Source organism: Pseudorasbora parva, chromosome 22, assembly GCF_024679245.1.
Source record: "Pseudorasbora parva isolate DD20220531a chromosome 22, ASM2467924v1, whole genome shotgun sequence".
In the NCBI taxonomy this organism is placed as follows: Eukaryota; Metazoa; Chordata; class Actinopteri; order Cypriniformes; family Gobionidae; genus Pseudorasbora; species Pseudorasbora parva.
The window spans coordinates 4,991,582-5,004,491 of NC_090193.1; the positions used below are offsets into that span (position 1 = coordinate 4,991,582).

The following is a 12,910-nucleotide window of genomic DNA, read 5'->3' on the forward strand; positions in this document are numbered from 1 at the left end:
AAAGAGGACAACTTTAAGAAAAAAAAGTATACGTCAATGCAAGTAAAAGTTATGAAGTTAGTTTAGTTGATATAGAGAAAATTGAACATTTAAGCTCAGTAAGCTTCTTTTTTTTTAAATTGATTTTAAAGCTTTTAGTTTTTTTATTTATTGATTTTAAAGCTTATTCATATGACTTTATGCAGGTGATGTTATTTATATGACTTATGTATTAATTTTAACAAAGTGCCTATTAATGATTGATTAACTAAAATGATAAAATGTGTAATTGATTAAAGGTATAATAATTACATAAATTATATCTAAATCATTCAAAATTATTAGTTTTTATAAATAAGCATTGTTAAAAGCCAGACACTTTAGTCTTTAAAAACCATTTGCTAGTATGCAGTGACATTTAATTTTGAGTAGAAAAACCTCTGCTTTATCAGAGGCATCAGAGGTGTGTCACTTTACTCACAGCTGATTGGCCCAATTTCAGATTGAGATCTCTTATCCATTACATAACCTGCCCTGGAGCAGGTTAGCCTTGGAGCATAAGTTACTATGGTGATGAACACAGCTAAAAGCCAAACCACTTTAATGGTACCTAAAACCCAGGATTGGCACAAACTAAGCTTAAACAAATCTGGCTAGCCGGCTAAACCAGCTTCATGGTACAGACCCCAGGTTTTTGTTGGTCAAAGGCACAGTTGTTTTCAGTTCCTCAAAATAGCAACATACCAAAAATGCGCCTGAACACACCTGGTTTACAGACCAGATGCCCATGGGTGAACAGATGAGTGCGAGTGCATTTGATATTTAAACATCGCGCTGGACGTGAAAATAATTACTCCGTCGGGATGAAACTAGCAAAAAACACTTGCATAACACCTGCAGTCGCATTGCACCGAGTGTATGATAGGAACCGAAGTCAGTGTTTTACCTTGTTCTGTTTGAGTGCGCTCTTCTCCTTCATGTGTGGACAGTCTTTCCCTGTCAGCACGGCCTTCATGTCCGACACAGGAACTGTGTGACAGTGACAACAAGAGTTCAATTCACTGTGCAGACATGCCAATAATACAGAGTGGTTTTATATCGACTCACTCTTATCGGTGAGCAGTTCAAAAGCCACTTCACCCTGCGGAGACTCGTCCAGATCTCCATAGTGAAGGACCTTGTGATTCAACGACAGACGGCAGAACCAGAACTTCTCTGTGAGAGGAACCAAAGATCATCAGAAAAACTCATTTTAAACATTAAATGATCGATGGCGGCAGATGTGAGGTCACGTCACCTTGTCTCCGTCTATTGCCGAGTTTGCGGAAGCAGCTCCCCTCACACAGGCGATTGAGTCGCTGCTGTTTGATCAGCTCCAGAATCTCGGGCTGGATCCGCTCTCGGAGCTCACTGACGGTCAACAGAAAACACGTCAGATCAGCGGATCTCAGTCCTTCAGATGAGCCGTTTGCTCTTTACTCTATGTTAAGTGGCTCAACTGTGCAGCTTAAGAAACTTCCAAGCAGCAAAATTGTGACACACCAAGTAGATTATGAGAATTATGAAAAAGTTATAATTGTTAAGGAATTATGTATTTGTAAATTCATAAAGTAGAAATTATATATTTGTCATACTTTTCATGGTAAATGGACTGCATTTATATAGCACTTTTAACAGACCCTATTTAACAGCCTCACATTCACCCATTCATACACCGACGGCGGTGTCAGCCATGTAAGGCGCCATCCAGCTCGTCGGGAGCAGCTGAGGTTGGGTGTTTTGCTCAAGGACCCCTTGACACTTGGTCAGGTGGAACCGGGGATTGAACCACCAACCTTGCCGCCCAGCTTCATCTCATAATTAACATTTAAATCCTCACTTCAACTTCATAATTTTGACTATTTAAGTAAATTTCGACTTTTATTGTCATAATTATGACTTTACTGTCATCATTTCGACTTGGTATGTCATCAATTTTACATTTTTGGTCATAAGTATCTTTTAACAATAATTTTCTCTTTTTATCTCAATTATGACTTTTAAGTCATAATCTTGATTTATTGTCATAATTGTGACTTTTTAAATCATGATTTTAACTTAGTATGTCAATTTAGAATTTCTCATAATTGTGGCTTTTTATTCTCATAATATCAAATTAGTCATTATTTTGATATTTTATGTAATAATTTTGACTTTAAATCATAATTTTGACTTTTCAAGTCACAATTTCACATTAGTATGATATTATAATTAGTCATATTTTCTTAGTTTCATAGTTTTATGTCATAATTATGACTTTTAAGTAACTTCTTCTCTTAATTTTTACATTTTATTCCCATAATTTCAAATTAGTATGTCATAATTTTGAAATTGTGTCATAATTTTTACTTTTTAAATCACAATTTATCTCAATTGTCAATTTGCAAACGACAGCGATCCAATGAACCACCCATTATTTCTTCTCATTCAAAAAGCAGTTTTTTACAACAATAACGGTCGCAATTTTTATTTAATGCTGACTTTGACCTATTATTTTGTTTTTTTCCTTCAAAAGACATATCATTAGCGTGTTAAGTACATCAGAGTGATTGGAGATAAATGAGAGTGCCTTGACTCACATTATAGGAGGCGACTGGAAGTCATCCTGGCTCATTCTCTCAGACTGACGCAGACGCAGGATCTCGGAGTAGCTCAGACTGCGCAGTTTGACCCGCAGCTGCTCCAGTGACGGCGGCTTCATGGCCAGAGCTCTGGTGATCTGCTCACGCACAACCGTCATCACCTGAAACACACACACACAGTGTTCACAGTGACACAAACATGCAACCCGTCTGTCCTCTAGCTGACACAGACACACACACACACACACACACTGTATTCACTCACACAAAGATGCAACCCGTCATCCTCTAGCTGACACACACACACATTCACAAACTGTGTTCACTGACACAAACATGCACCCCACAACCCATATTTCCTCTAGCGGATACACACACACGTTTGTTTTTGTGAAATGTGGGGACATTCCATAGGCGTAATGGTTTTTATACCGTACAAACCGTAGTTTCTATCCCCCTGCACTGCCCCTAAACCTACCCATCACAGGAAACATTCTGCATTTTTACTTTCTCAAAAAAAAAAAAACTAATTTTGTATTATTTATAAACTTTTGAAAAGTGGGGACATAGGGAATATCCATGTCATTATACAAATTTGTGTCCTGATATTTCACAAAAACAAGCACGCACACACACACACACACACACACACACACAAAGTGTTCACTGGCGCAAACATGCATTCCGCAACCCGTCTGTCCTCTAGCTGACTCACACACACTCACCTTGTTGAAATCTTCTGCAGTGGCCCTCATTTCTTTCCATGTCTTGTTGAGCAGTTGTATGCAAACACAGAAGAACTCTTCCCAAGCGCGCTCGTGGGTAAAAAACATAGGATGGTAGTCGTTACACCCTTCATTCGCTGCAGAGACAAACAAGTTTACGTTTGCATTTCCACAGGCCTCTCTTAATGTGCCCGCATGTTCATCACAGAAATACACACACTGACTGTACTAGAAACATTTGTCACTTCTAAAAATGTAACAAACCTGAATATAGAGTGACATCGATGGTTGATCACTGTGATCCAATCAAGCATCCAATCAGGACACTTATCAGATCTCTATTTCCCACCAAATATTTAAAATATGTCTGTAATGGAAAATGGCTCCTGTGCAAAGTCAACTTGTGTGCTATTGAAATCGATTTCTGGACACTGTATTAAAAACCCTGCCCTCATTCCTGTCCCACCTACTTTTTTTAAATAAAGTTACGCCACTGTTCAAAAAAACACTGATTTTAACACTGCAGGGTTATTATTATAATAGCATCTCAATAGCATCTGACTGGAGCAGAACTGCCCCGCTGGATCACTATCACCAAAGATGATTGACAATTAGCATATAGTTGAGATTGGAGGTATGGTTCCCTTCTGGGCAAGAACTCCCTGAGCATCCATGGATAAGAGCAGGGAGAGCAGTGATAACACCCCTTAGGGTAAACAGAACAGAAACAATATAAGGTAGAGATAATAATAATAATAATAATAATAATATAATATAATATATTTGTAAAGCCCTTTTCATAGTTAAAAACAATCCCAAAGTGCTACACATAAAACAAATAAAACAAAGAATGGACTCTATACACCTATCAGGCATAACATTATGACCGAATATTGTCTTGTCCCTCCTTTTGCTGCCAAAACACTCCTGACCCGTAGAGGCATAGACTCCACTAGACCCCTGAATGTGTGCTATGTGGCACCAAGATATTAGCAGCAGATCCTTTAAGTCCTTTAAGTTGCGAGGTTGGGCCTCCATGGATCGGACTTATTTGTTCAGCACATCCCACAGATGCTCGATTGGATTGAGATCTGGGGAATCTGAAGGCCAAGTCAACACCTCAAACTCGTTGTTGTGCTCCTCAAACCATTCCTGAACCATTTGTGCTTTGTGGAAGGAGCATTTTCCTGCTGGAAGAGCCACAGCCACCAGAATACCGTTTCCATGAAAGGCTGAACATGGTCTGAAACTATGCTTAGGTAGGTGGAGCGTGTCAAAGTAACATCCACATGGATGGAGGACCTGAGGTTTCCCAGCAGAACATTGCCCAAAGCATCACACTGCCTCCGCCGGCTTGCCTTCTTCCCATAGTGCATCCTGGTGCCATGTGTTCCCCATGTAAGGACGCACCCGGTCACCCACGTGATGTAAAAAAAAAAAACGTGATTCATCAGACCAGGTCACCTTCTTCCATTGCTCCGTGGACCAGTTCTGATGCTCACGTGCCACTCTTGGCACTTTCGGTGGGGGTCGGGGTCAGCATGGGCACCCAGACTAATCTGCGACTGTGTAGCCCCATACGCAACAAACTGAGATGCACTGTGTATTCTGACACCTTTCTATCTGAACCAGCATTAACTTCCTGAGCAATTTGAGCTACAGTACTGAAGTCTGTTTGATTGACTTTGATTGTCAGATACTGACCACTGCAGACCGGGAACAGCCCACAAGAGCTGCAGTTTTGGAGATGCTCTGAGCCAGTCGTCTAGCCATCACAATTTGGCCCTTGTCAAACTCGCTCAAATCCTTCCGCTTGGCCATTTTTTCTGCTTCTAACACATCAACTCTGAGGATAAAATGTTCACTTGCTGCCTAATATATCCCACCCACTAACAGGTGCTGTGATGAAGAGATAATCAGTGTTATTCACTTTACATATCAGTGGTCGTAATGTTCTGCCTAATCGGTGTAAAGAGATATGCTGTGATAGGTGCCGTATTCCTATAGGCAGGAATGAATCAGCTGAGAGTCAGCCTATGCGAGTTTGAGAAATGCGAGAACTAAAGCGAACAGAGCCTCAGCATTCAGAGTCAACTGAGGAATCGCAGACATCGCAACACACTTACGCAGTTCCCCGACCTGTAGAATATCACACAGCATGCGCGTCAGCTCAATGGCACAGCGACCAAATGGGCACTCGTGTTTATCTTCTCGACTGCTGTTTTCTAGGACAATCTGAAAAATGAAAGCACGACATGTACAGACCAAAGCCATGTGACTCTTTTGAGTTTGCTTTAGAATCTGTATTCCCAACTCCACACAAACAGAAACATTTGCTTGACGGACGAAAAGCATTGAGGTTTGTTCTTGCGTATCAAGTATGTTTGATATTCTGTTTACCAGATTTGATAAGATATTAACTTAAAATCTGTCATTGATCATATAAAGTGATCACGTCTCTATAGAAGACTTGGATCAAACCGATCGATTCACATGGATTACTTTATGAGCTTTGGTACTTTCAGAAATCTCTCAGGTTTCATTAAAAATATCTGGTGTTTTAAAGATGAACTAAAGTCTTACCCTGATATACGTGTCCTGATGCAGTTTGGCGAGGTACAGCATGTTGTCGAGCGCTAGCATTCCCGGTGGCGTCTGAGTGAAATCCATGGCAGGATTCACAGGATTCTGTGCACAAAACAACACACACACACACACACACACATCAGCATATCACTATCACTGATCACCATTAAACCACATCACAAACAGTTCAACACAGCACAGGTTTCAATTAAAAAACATTTAAGGAATAAATTGAAGGGGAAATACATCAATATGTTCTTTACAAGTAAATGTCTAGGAAGCACACATTGAGTTGTATTAGCAACATTTCAAAGTTTGAAAATACAATTTCCTTAAAAACTTAACTTAATTAATTTGACCAAAAAATTGCCTAAATTTTGAAATAAGAAATCTTATTTTCTTGTGAATCTCTCTTGTGAAAGTGATTAAAACAAGAACAAATATCTGCCATTTGGTTCATAGGAATCAACCTTATTCAAATATAAGTAACTTTCATACTAAATGACAGATATTTGTTCTTGTTTTAAGCATAAACGTTCTGTCCCTCCATCGACAGTCCGAGCAACCTCCCCTTTGACGCTTCATGAAGAGATTGTAAAACGAATCGATACGAATCAGTGGTTTATTCCAAATTTTCTGATCGTAAATAGAATATTACTTCACACATGTTAGCATCTCTTTTGAAAAGGAAATGCAAATATCTCTTGCAATTTAATATCATCTTTTAAATGATCATAAGTCAGAGTCCTGCAACGGGTCGGGTACCCGCGGGTATCCGCGGGTACCCGCATAAAAGTGGCTAAAACGGGTGGATTATGACATTTATAAAATTCACGGGCGGGGATGCGGGCGGATAATTAACTCTGTGCGGGCGGGTAGTAGATGGGCGGATGAAAAATATGTGCAATATTTCTGTGGCAAAGTGAACGCGAGAGCGAGAGAGAGAGAGACCAGGGCGTGATTGTGAATGAGCGTCACCTGCGAGCCACACCGGTCTCGAGTTCTTTGAGGGAGCTCGGAAGCATATAAGGACGAGAGATCACCAGACCTGGATTTGACGTTGAGTTGTGTTTATGTTTTATTATGCGTGTGCGCATGGGAGATGTCCATGAAGGGCTACGTTACTTTCGTTTTGTTTGGTTAAAGTCTTTTAAATGTTCGCCGGTTCCCGCCTCCTTCTTCCCCCATCCAACATATTGTAGGATATTACACTTTCTATGTCCAAATTACCATTACACATACACGCAACAATGATATACCATTTGACCCATCCACGTCACCACCACTGCGACATTGAAACTTGTTGATGCCTCTCGTAGCGCTGAAGGAGCAAGCGTTGCAGGAGTAGCAATGGATGAAGTAAAAGTAAAGCTGGTGAGTGGAGTAGCTATATGAAATTGTTGACAATGAGTCTTTAAAGGCACTTTTGCCTGTTTCATTAGCCCATTCATGACGCTGTTGATGTTGAGAGAGGTGTAGGATAAAAAAATAAAGCATTTTAATTTGAATGTTTTAGCGTGTGTGATTTATCGCGGGCACGGGTCGGGTAACGGGCCAAATATTAACGGGTCTGGGCGGGTACGGATTTAATTTTGAAATTTTCACGGGTCACGGGTCGGATCTGGTGCTAAACCTTGCGGGTACGGGCGGGGGCGGGTCTCCAAAAATGGACCCGTGCAGGACTCTGACATAAGTTATGACAACAAACATCACTCACGGTGAAGCCCAGCATCTTGTAGTCTTTAGTGTAGATGGCTTTTCTCTTTTCTGTTCCGCCTGGATCACTGTCTCCATCAAATGCGATTCTTCGGAGTTCAAATATGATATCTCTCTGTGTCTAAAGATAAGAGAGGCCGGAATATAACAAAAACATAATTACATAGTTCGAGCAGTTTGAAGATGATAAAAGAACGCAACTTTTCCAAGTATGACAACAAATCATTAATTTTGGGCTTTTCATGCCATGCGTTGATGCGTATGCTGGCCAAACAGTAGCTAGCTATTCATTAATTTTCAAGTTTATATAAGGCATATTCTACAGTCAGTCATGTTCAATTGTTACCGATGTTCAAATGTTTTTTGTTTTCCAAAATCGTCATTTTAACAAACATTTTCAAACAGCATCACGAAACTGTGTGGCTGAACTACAGCTCTTGATCTGTGTTCGAAGCATTGACTCTTATTAGTATGACATGGATTCAGATCTTGCATATGAACAATTCAGATCCAGAATAGTCTACATATTATTGAACATGTACCGGTAAATAAATTAAAGCATAATTGCACAAAACAATTTTGCAATTTAAATGCCACTCTATTATTCTCTCATAAATGTTACTACACTATTTAATTATTTTAATGACCCAAACTGAGGCTTGTCAGATGTTGTGCTTGGTCTTAAAGTCCATTTTTAAATTAAATATCAATCTTACATTTCCAAACGTTCCTTTGGAAATATTGTAATAATACATTTCTGAGTCCTGAAACAGATGTTTTGATCCACACAGAGATCAGATCTCAACATCATCAGTCAGTCTGGGATTACATGAAGAGACAGACTCAAAAGCCTAAATCCAATATATACGGATTTTTAGGAAGTTCTGTTGTGCTTTATTGATCTTAGTGATCTAACACCATAATTATTGAGAGTGTCTGCTACAGTGGTGTGCGACTCGCCTGGTCATTGGGGTCCATTTTGGTCATCATGCGTTCCTCCAGAAGGTTAAAGGTCAAAACTTGTAGCACATAGAGCTGATGTGCCATTTCAGCCTTGACGGGTCGATTCCCGCGGATGATGTGCTGGAAAACAGGTTGTCAATACTGTTACTCCTTAAGAAATCTATTTCTAGATATAATACTGTATCTATCTATCTATCTATCTATCTATCTATCTATCTATCTATCTATCTATCTATCTATCTATCTATCTATCTATCTATCTATCTATCTATCTATCTATCTATCTATCTATAACCGACCGACCGATCGATCGATCGATCAACAAATCCCTCATGCATACAATCAATCAATTAACCAACAAACTAACTAAACAACCAATAAATCAATCCTTTTTCTTGACAGGGCTTGCAAAGGGACTGGTCAGTAGCACTGGCAAAAGATTGAACTAAAACGTTTCTCTTGTCACTTCTTTACTTTTCTGATGGCCTTGATTTAAGATTTCTGTGAGCTTTTGCCTACATTTTTGTGTTTGAGTCCTTTCTTCTTCGATACATGTGGTGGCAGAACATGGGAAAATGCTAAAAACACACAAAGAATCCTCATTGCTTCATTAAACTATTTTTTAACAAGTTTTTAACCTGCTCTTTGCTGGATTTGTCATTAGTGATATCACCGGTGAATCTGATGCCATTATGTGCAGACGTGCTGACACTTACATTTAGGATGATGCCACGGAGGTGTTTCTGTGCCAGTGTACTTGCCATCTCCTGCCATGAACACACACAGAGAGTCACATCATCAGGTCTGTGAATGTCTAAACTCCAAACACAGACTATAGACAGATACACAGCAAATACAGTTTTTCTCAGTCGCTGTGGTACATTTTTCAGATCAGAATTGAAATTCTCAAAACTACCTGTTCAATTCTCACATCATTGTGTCTCTTGTGCACATCAAAAAAGCAGTTTCTCATTTCTTTGAACAAGTTGCAAATGCTTTGGTACATCCATGCAAATGATTGTGTACAATTCTCTGTTGTTCCCTACATTATCAGTTGCTCATGTCATGTTGATCAGAATGTATTATATTGGGTCTCTGTTGAATAGTCTCACCCCCACAACATTTAGGCACAAGCTCATAGTATAAGTCTTTACATGCAAAATGGTTGAACAAGTTATCATAATATGTCAAGCATATTTCTATACTTTCTATATTTCCATTAGACTTTTTGAATTGGTAAATTGCTCCCAGGTGAATCTTGACTTTCTCTAACGAAGGTGCTTCTCATGAAACATCAACTAGCAGGTATATATTTCTACAGCACCGCATGTACAGTTTTTCCTATGTCCACATTTCTTCTTTAGGTTTTTTGTGTGTGTGCTATTCAGTGCTGTCTTTTCATTTCTGTATCTCAATGACATGTTCAATCAATAAAATACAGTACAAACAGTAAGAGTGTAAATTTGAATCTTTTCCATTCTCTTGCAATTACACTCACACACACACACACTAAGATGTATCTTACAATTGACAATAATTGTCATGAAAACTTTAGCCATAGTTTCCATCAGAACATCCCTTCAGAGTAAACTGTTATATTGACAACATGACTAAACAATTTGACTGTGTTATCCGTACACAATGACTTGTCATTCTGATGGCACTGACATGTTCATTGACACAGATATTTCCTTTTGAGAGATGAACGGAGGATTTTGAGCAAGAGAGTGGCTATTGCAGGTTATCCATGGTGTTTTGCTATTTGAACAAATTGTTTTGAGAAATGCACTTACAGTTTTGCAAATTGTGAGTTTGATTCGAGAAATGTACCAAAGCGACTGAGAAAAACTGTAATACACAACGAACAAATTGGTTGAGTGAATGAGTCAATAACTCATTCATAAAGATGGTCACTACCACGTAGACTCTGTCCCAAATCTGCACAAGATATCAGCGCCATATTCAGACCTCGGGTCGCTTCCGTTTTCTTGACAAAAGAATGAAGTTGCATTGTCCATATTGTTTTACGGTCTATGGTCCCTACCTTTGAACATGTAAAAGACAGTGTGGACATTCCTACTTTGATTGTACATGTTCACAGTTACTAGTGTGTGTGTGTGTGTGTGGGTTGTTCCCCACAAAGATGGCAATATCCAAAATCCTTGTCCTTGTGGGGAGATTTTTTGGAACCCATGAAGAAAACATCGTATAAATCATACAGGAGTTTTTTTCAGAAAGTAAAAATGCAGAATGTTTCCTGTGATGGGTAGGTTTAGGGGCAGGGGCAGTGTAGGGGGATAGAAAATACGGTTTTGTACGGTATAAAATCCATTACGCCTATGGAATGTCCCCACATTTCACAAAAACAAACGTGTGTGTGTGTTCACCTGGCGTCTGTCCTCTGGGGTTTTGAGGAACAGGGCGTTGATGAGAGCAATGGCGTACGTCTGGATCTCCTGATTGGACCTGCAGAGTTGATGGTACACACACAGTTAGAGGTATCTTGCTCTTGGACTCCAACACTTCTGGACTCTAGATCACATGTCACTGTCTGGAGCTCTGGAGATTTTGATCAGAGGTCTCCATTCACAGCTAGGCACGTTCAGTGAGTGTGCGTGCGTGCGTGCAGGAGAGAAGCACGTGACCTGCGCTGCAGTGAGTGTGTGCGTGTGTGTGTGCGTGTATGTGCTCACACTTGCAGGTGTGCGATGAGCTGCGCCACAGTGATCTCCTGCGCCACGCGCTGGAACAGGCTGTGGCTGTTGAGCACCATACTCTCCAGGATGGCCAGTGAGCGCTGCAGAATGGACACGTCCACCATGGGCTGGTTCACGTAACCCGCAATCTGTCACACACCAAACTGACATGACTATTACATGACATAAACACCAGTCTACAAGGAAATGTAACTAAACATTAAAAACATAACAATACAATTTATTTGGAATTCTGACAATGCGATGTTGTGACAACTTGAACAAACGTGAACGACGCTCCTGAATTTAAAAAAAGATATAAAGACTATTGCATTGATGTTTATTTGATTAGCCTACTTTATTACATTTCGGTACCTGAAAACTATTAGACTTGCCTGAAAAGCATTTATTTGTGTTTTTGCTTGTAATTTTATAGGTTGTTCTTCTTTTATTACTGACTATTTACTTGTATTTAAAAATGTAGGTTATTAAATTTAGATTAGTTAAGCTAGTAGTTTTAGCAATAGTGTATATACAAATTATTACTTGAAATTAGCTATTAACTAGTTACAAATTAGTATTTGCAACTGGTCCAGTACACTCTTTACCTACCGCAGCAGTGATCTCTAACCCCCATCAGATATAGACAATCATCATCTTTAGAAAATATCTCGTCCAATGCCAAAGACCCATAAACCAGGCAGTGGACTTGTGGGATGCTAAATACATTCAATTAAGTCCTGAAATACTGCATGTTCTGAGAAAAAAACATGTTTCCCATTTTCAGATGGACACCTTTCAGGGAGTAAAAGTCAAATAGCTAAAAGAGGTTGAGAAGGCTTCCGTTGTGTGTGTTTTACTAGCCTGTTTGATGAAGGACACAGATATCAGATCCCAGGACACGATGCCGTGATCCATGAGCTCCAGAAACGCTGTGAGAGTAAAGGCCAACATCTCCCCAAAACTGCACATATAAAACACACACGTGAAAGCACTGAAACACACACGTCTCTGAACAGGGGCTTAGAAATCTTGAATCTTCTATTTAAGATAACTACATTATGGTTTATATATATATATATATATATATAGTACCATTCAAAAGTTTGGGGTCAATAGGATTTTTTCTGAAAGAAACCAATACTTAAAGTGAGACAGTAAAAAAATTATTTGATAAAATATTATATAATATATAAATATTTATCTTTTTTGATCAAAAAATCCTGAAAAATAAAATGTTTGACGGTTTAGACACAAAAATATTAAGCAGCACCACTGCTTTAAACACTTATAATAATCAGAAATGTTTCTTGAGCAGAATGATTTCTGAAGGATCATGTGACACTGAAGACTGTAGTAATTTTGCTGAAAATTCAGTTTAGATCACAGGAATAAATTACACTTAATATAATCAGTTATTCAATAATGTTTCACAATATTAGTGTTTTTACCGTATACTTGATCAAATAAATTGCCTTGGTAAGCAGACTTTTAATAGTGTAAATACTGTATCTATTTATTTACCTATTTATCAAGAGGTAAAATGTTGTCATATTTTTGTGATCCCTTTGCATGATTAAGATTTTACAGTAGTGGCCAAAAGTGATGAAAACTGACATCTTCA

The 12,910-nt window shown here is 39.0% G+C and overlaps 1 protein-coding gene across 4 annotated transcripts in view; it reads right to left on the reverse strand.

Annotated features, from left to right (window-relative positions):
- The window catches only part of elmo2 (engulfment and cell motility 2), a 34,521-nt gene that overhangs the window by 9,627 nt on the left and 11,984 nt on the right, over positions 1–12,910 (reverse strand). For 3 of the 4 annotated variants that reach the window (XM_067431132.1, XM_067431131.1, XM_067431130.1), the window contains 13 exons: positions 12,151–12,250; positions 11,284–11,435; positions 10,978–11,056; positions 9,307–9,357; positions 8,588–8,710; positions 7,629–7,748; positions 5,909–6,013; positions 5,452–5,560; positions 3,326–3,462; positions 2,598–2,761; positions 1,277–1,389; positions 1,087–1,194; positions 926–1,008 (listed from right to left, as the gene is read on the reverse strand). In XM_067431132.1, the coding sequence (XP_067287233.1) occupies positions 926–1,008; positions 1,087–1,194; positions 1,277–1,389; positions 2,598–2,761; positions 3,326–3,462; positions 5,452–5,560; positions 5,909–6,013; positions 7,629–7,748; positions 8,588–8,710; positions 9,307–9,357; positions 10,978–11,056; positions 11,284–11,435; positions 12,151–12,250 (1,444 nt within the window). The remainder of the gene's footprint in view (positions 1–925; positions 1,009–1,086; positions 1,195–1,276; positions 1,390–2,597; positions 2,762–3,325; positions 3,463–5,451; positions 5,561–5,908; positions 6,014–7,628; positions 7,749–8,587; positions 8,711–9,306; positions 9,358–10,977; positions 11,057–11,283; positions 11,436–12,150; positions 12,251–12,910) is intronic. The other variant, XM_067431133.1, reaches the window with a different exon arrangement.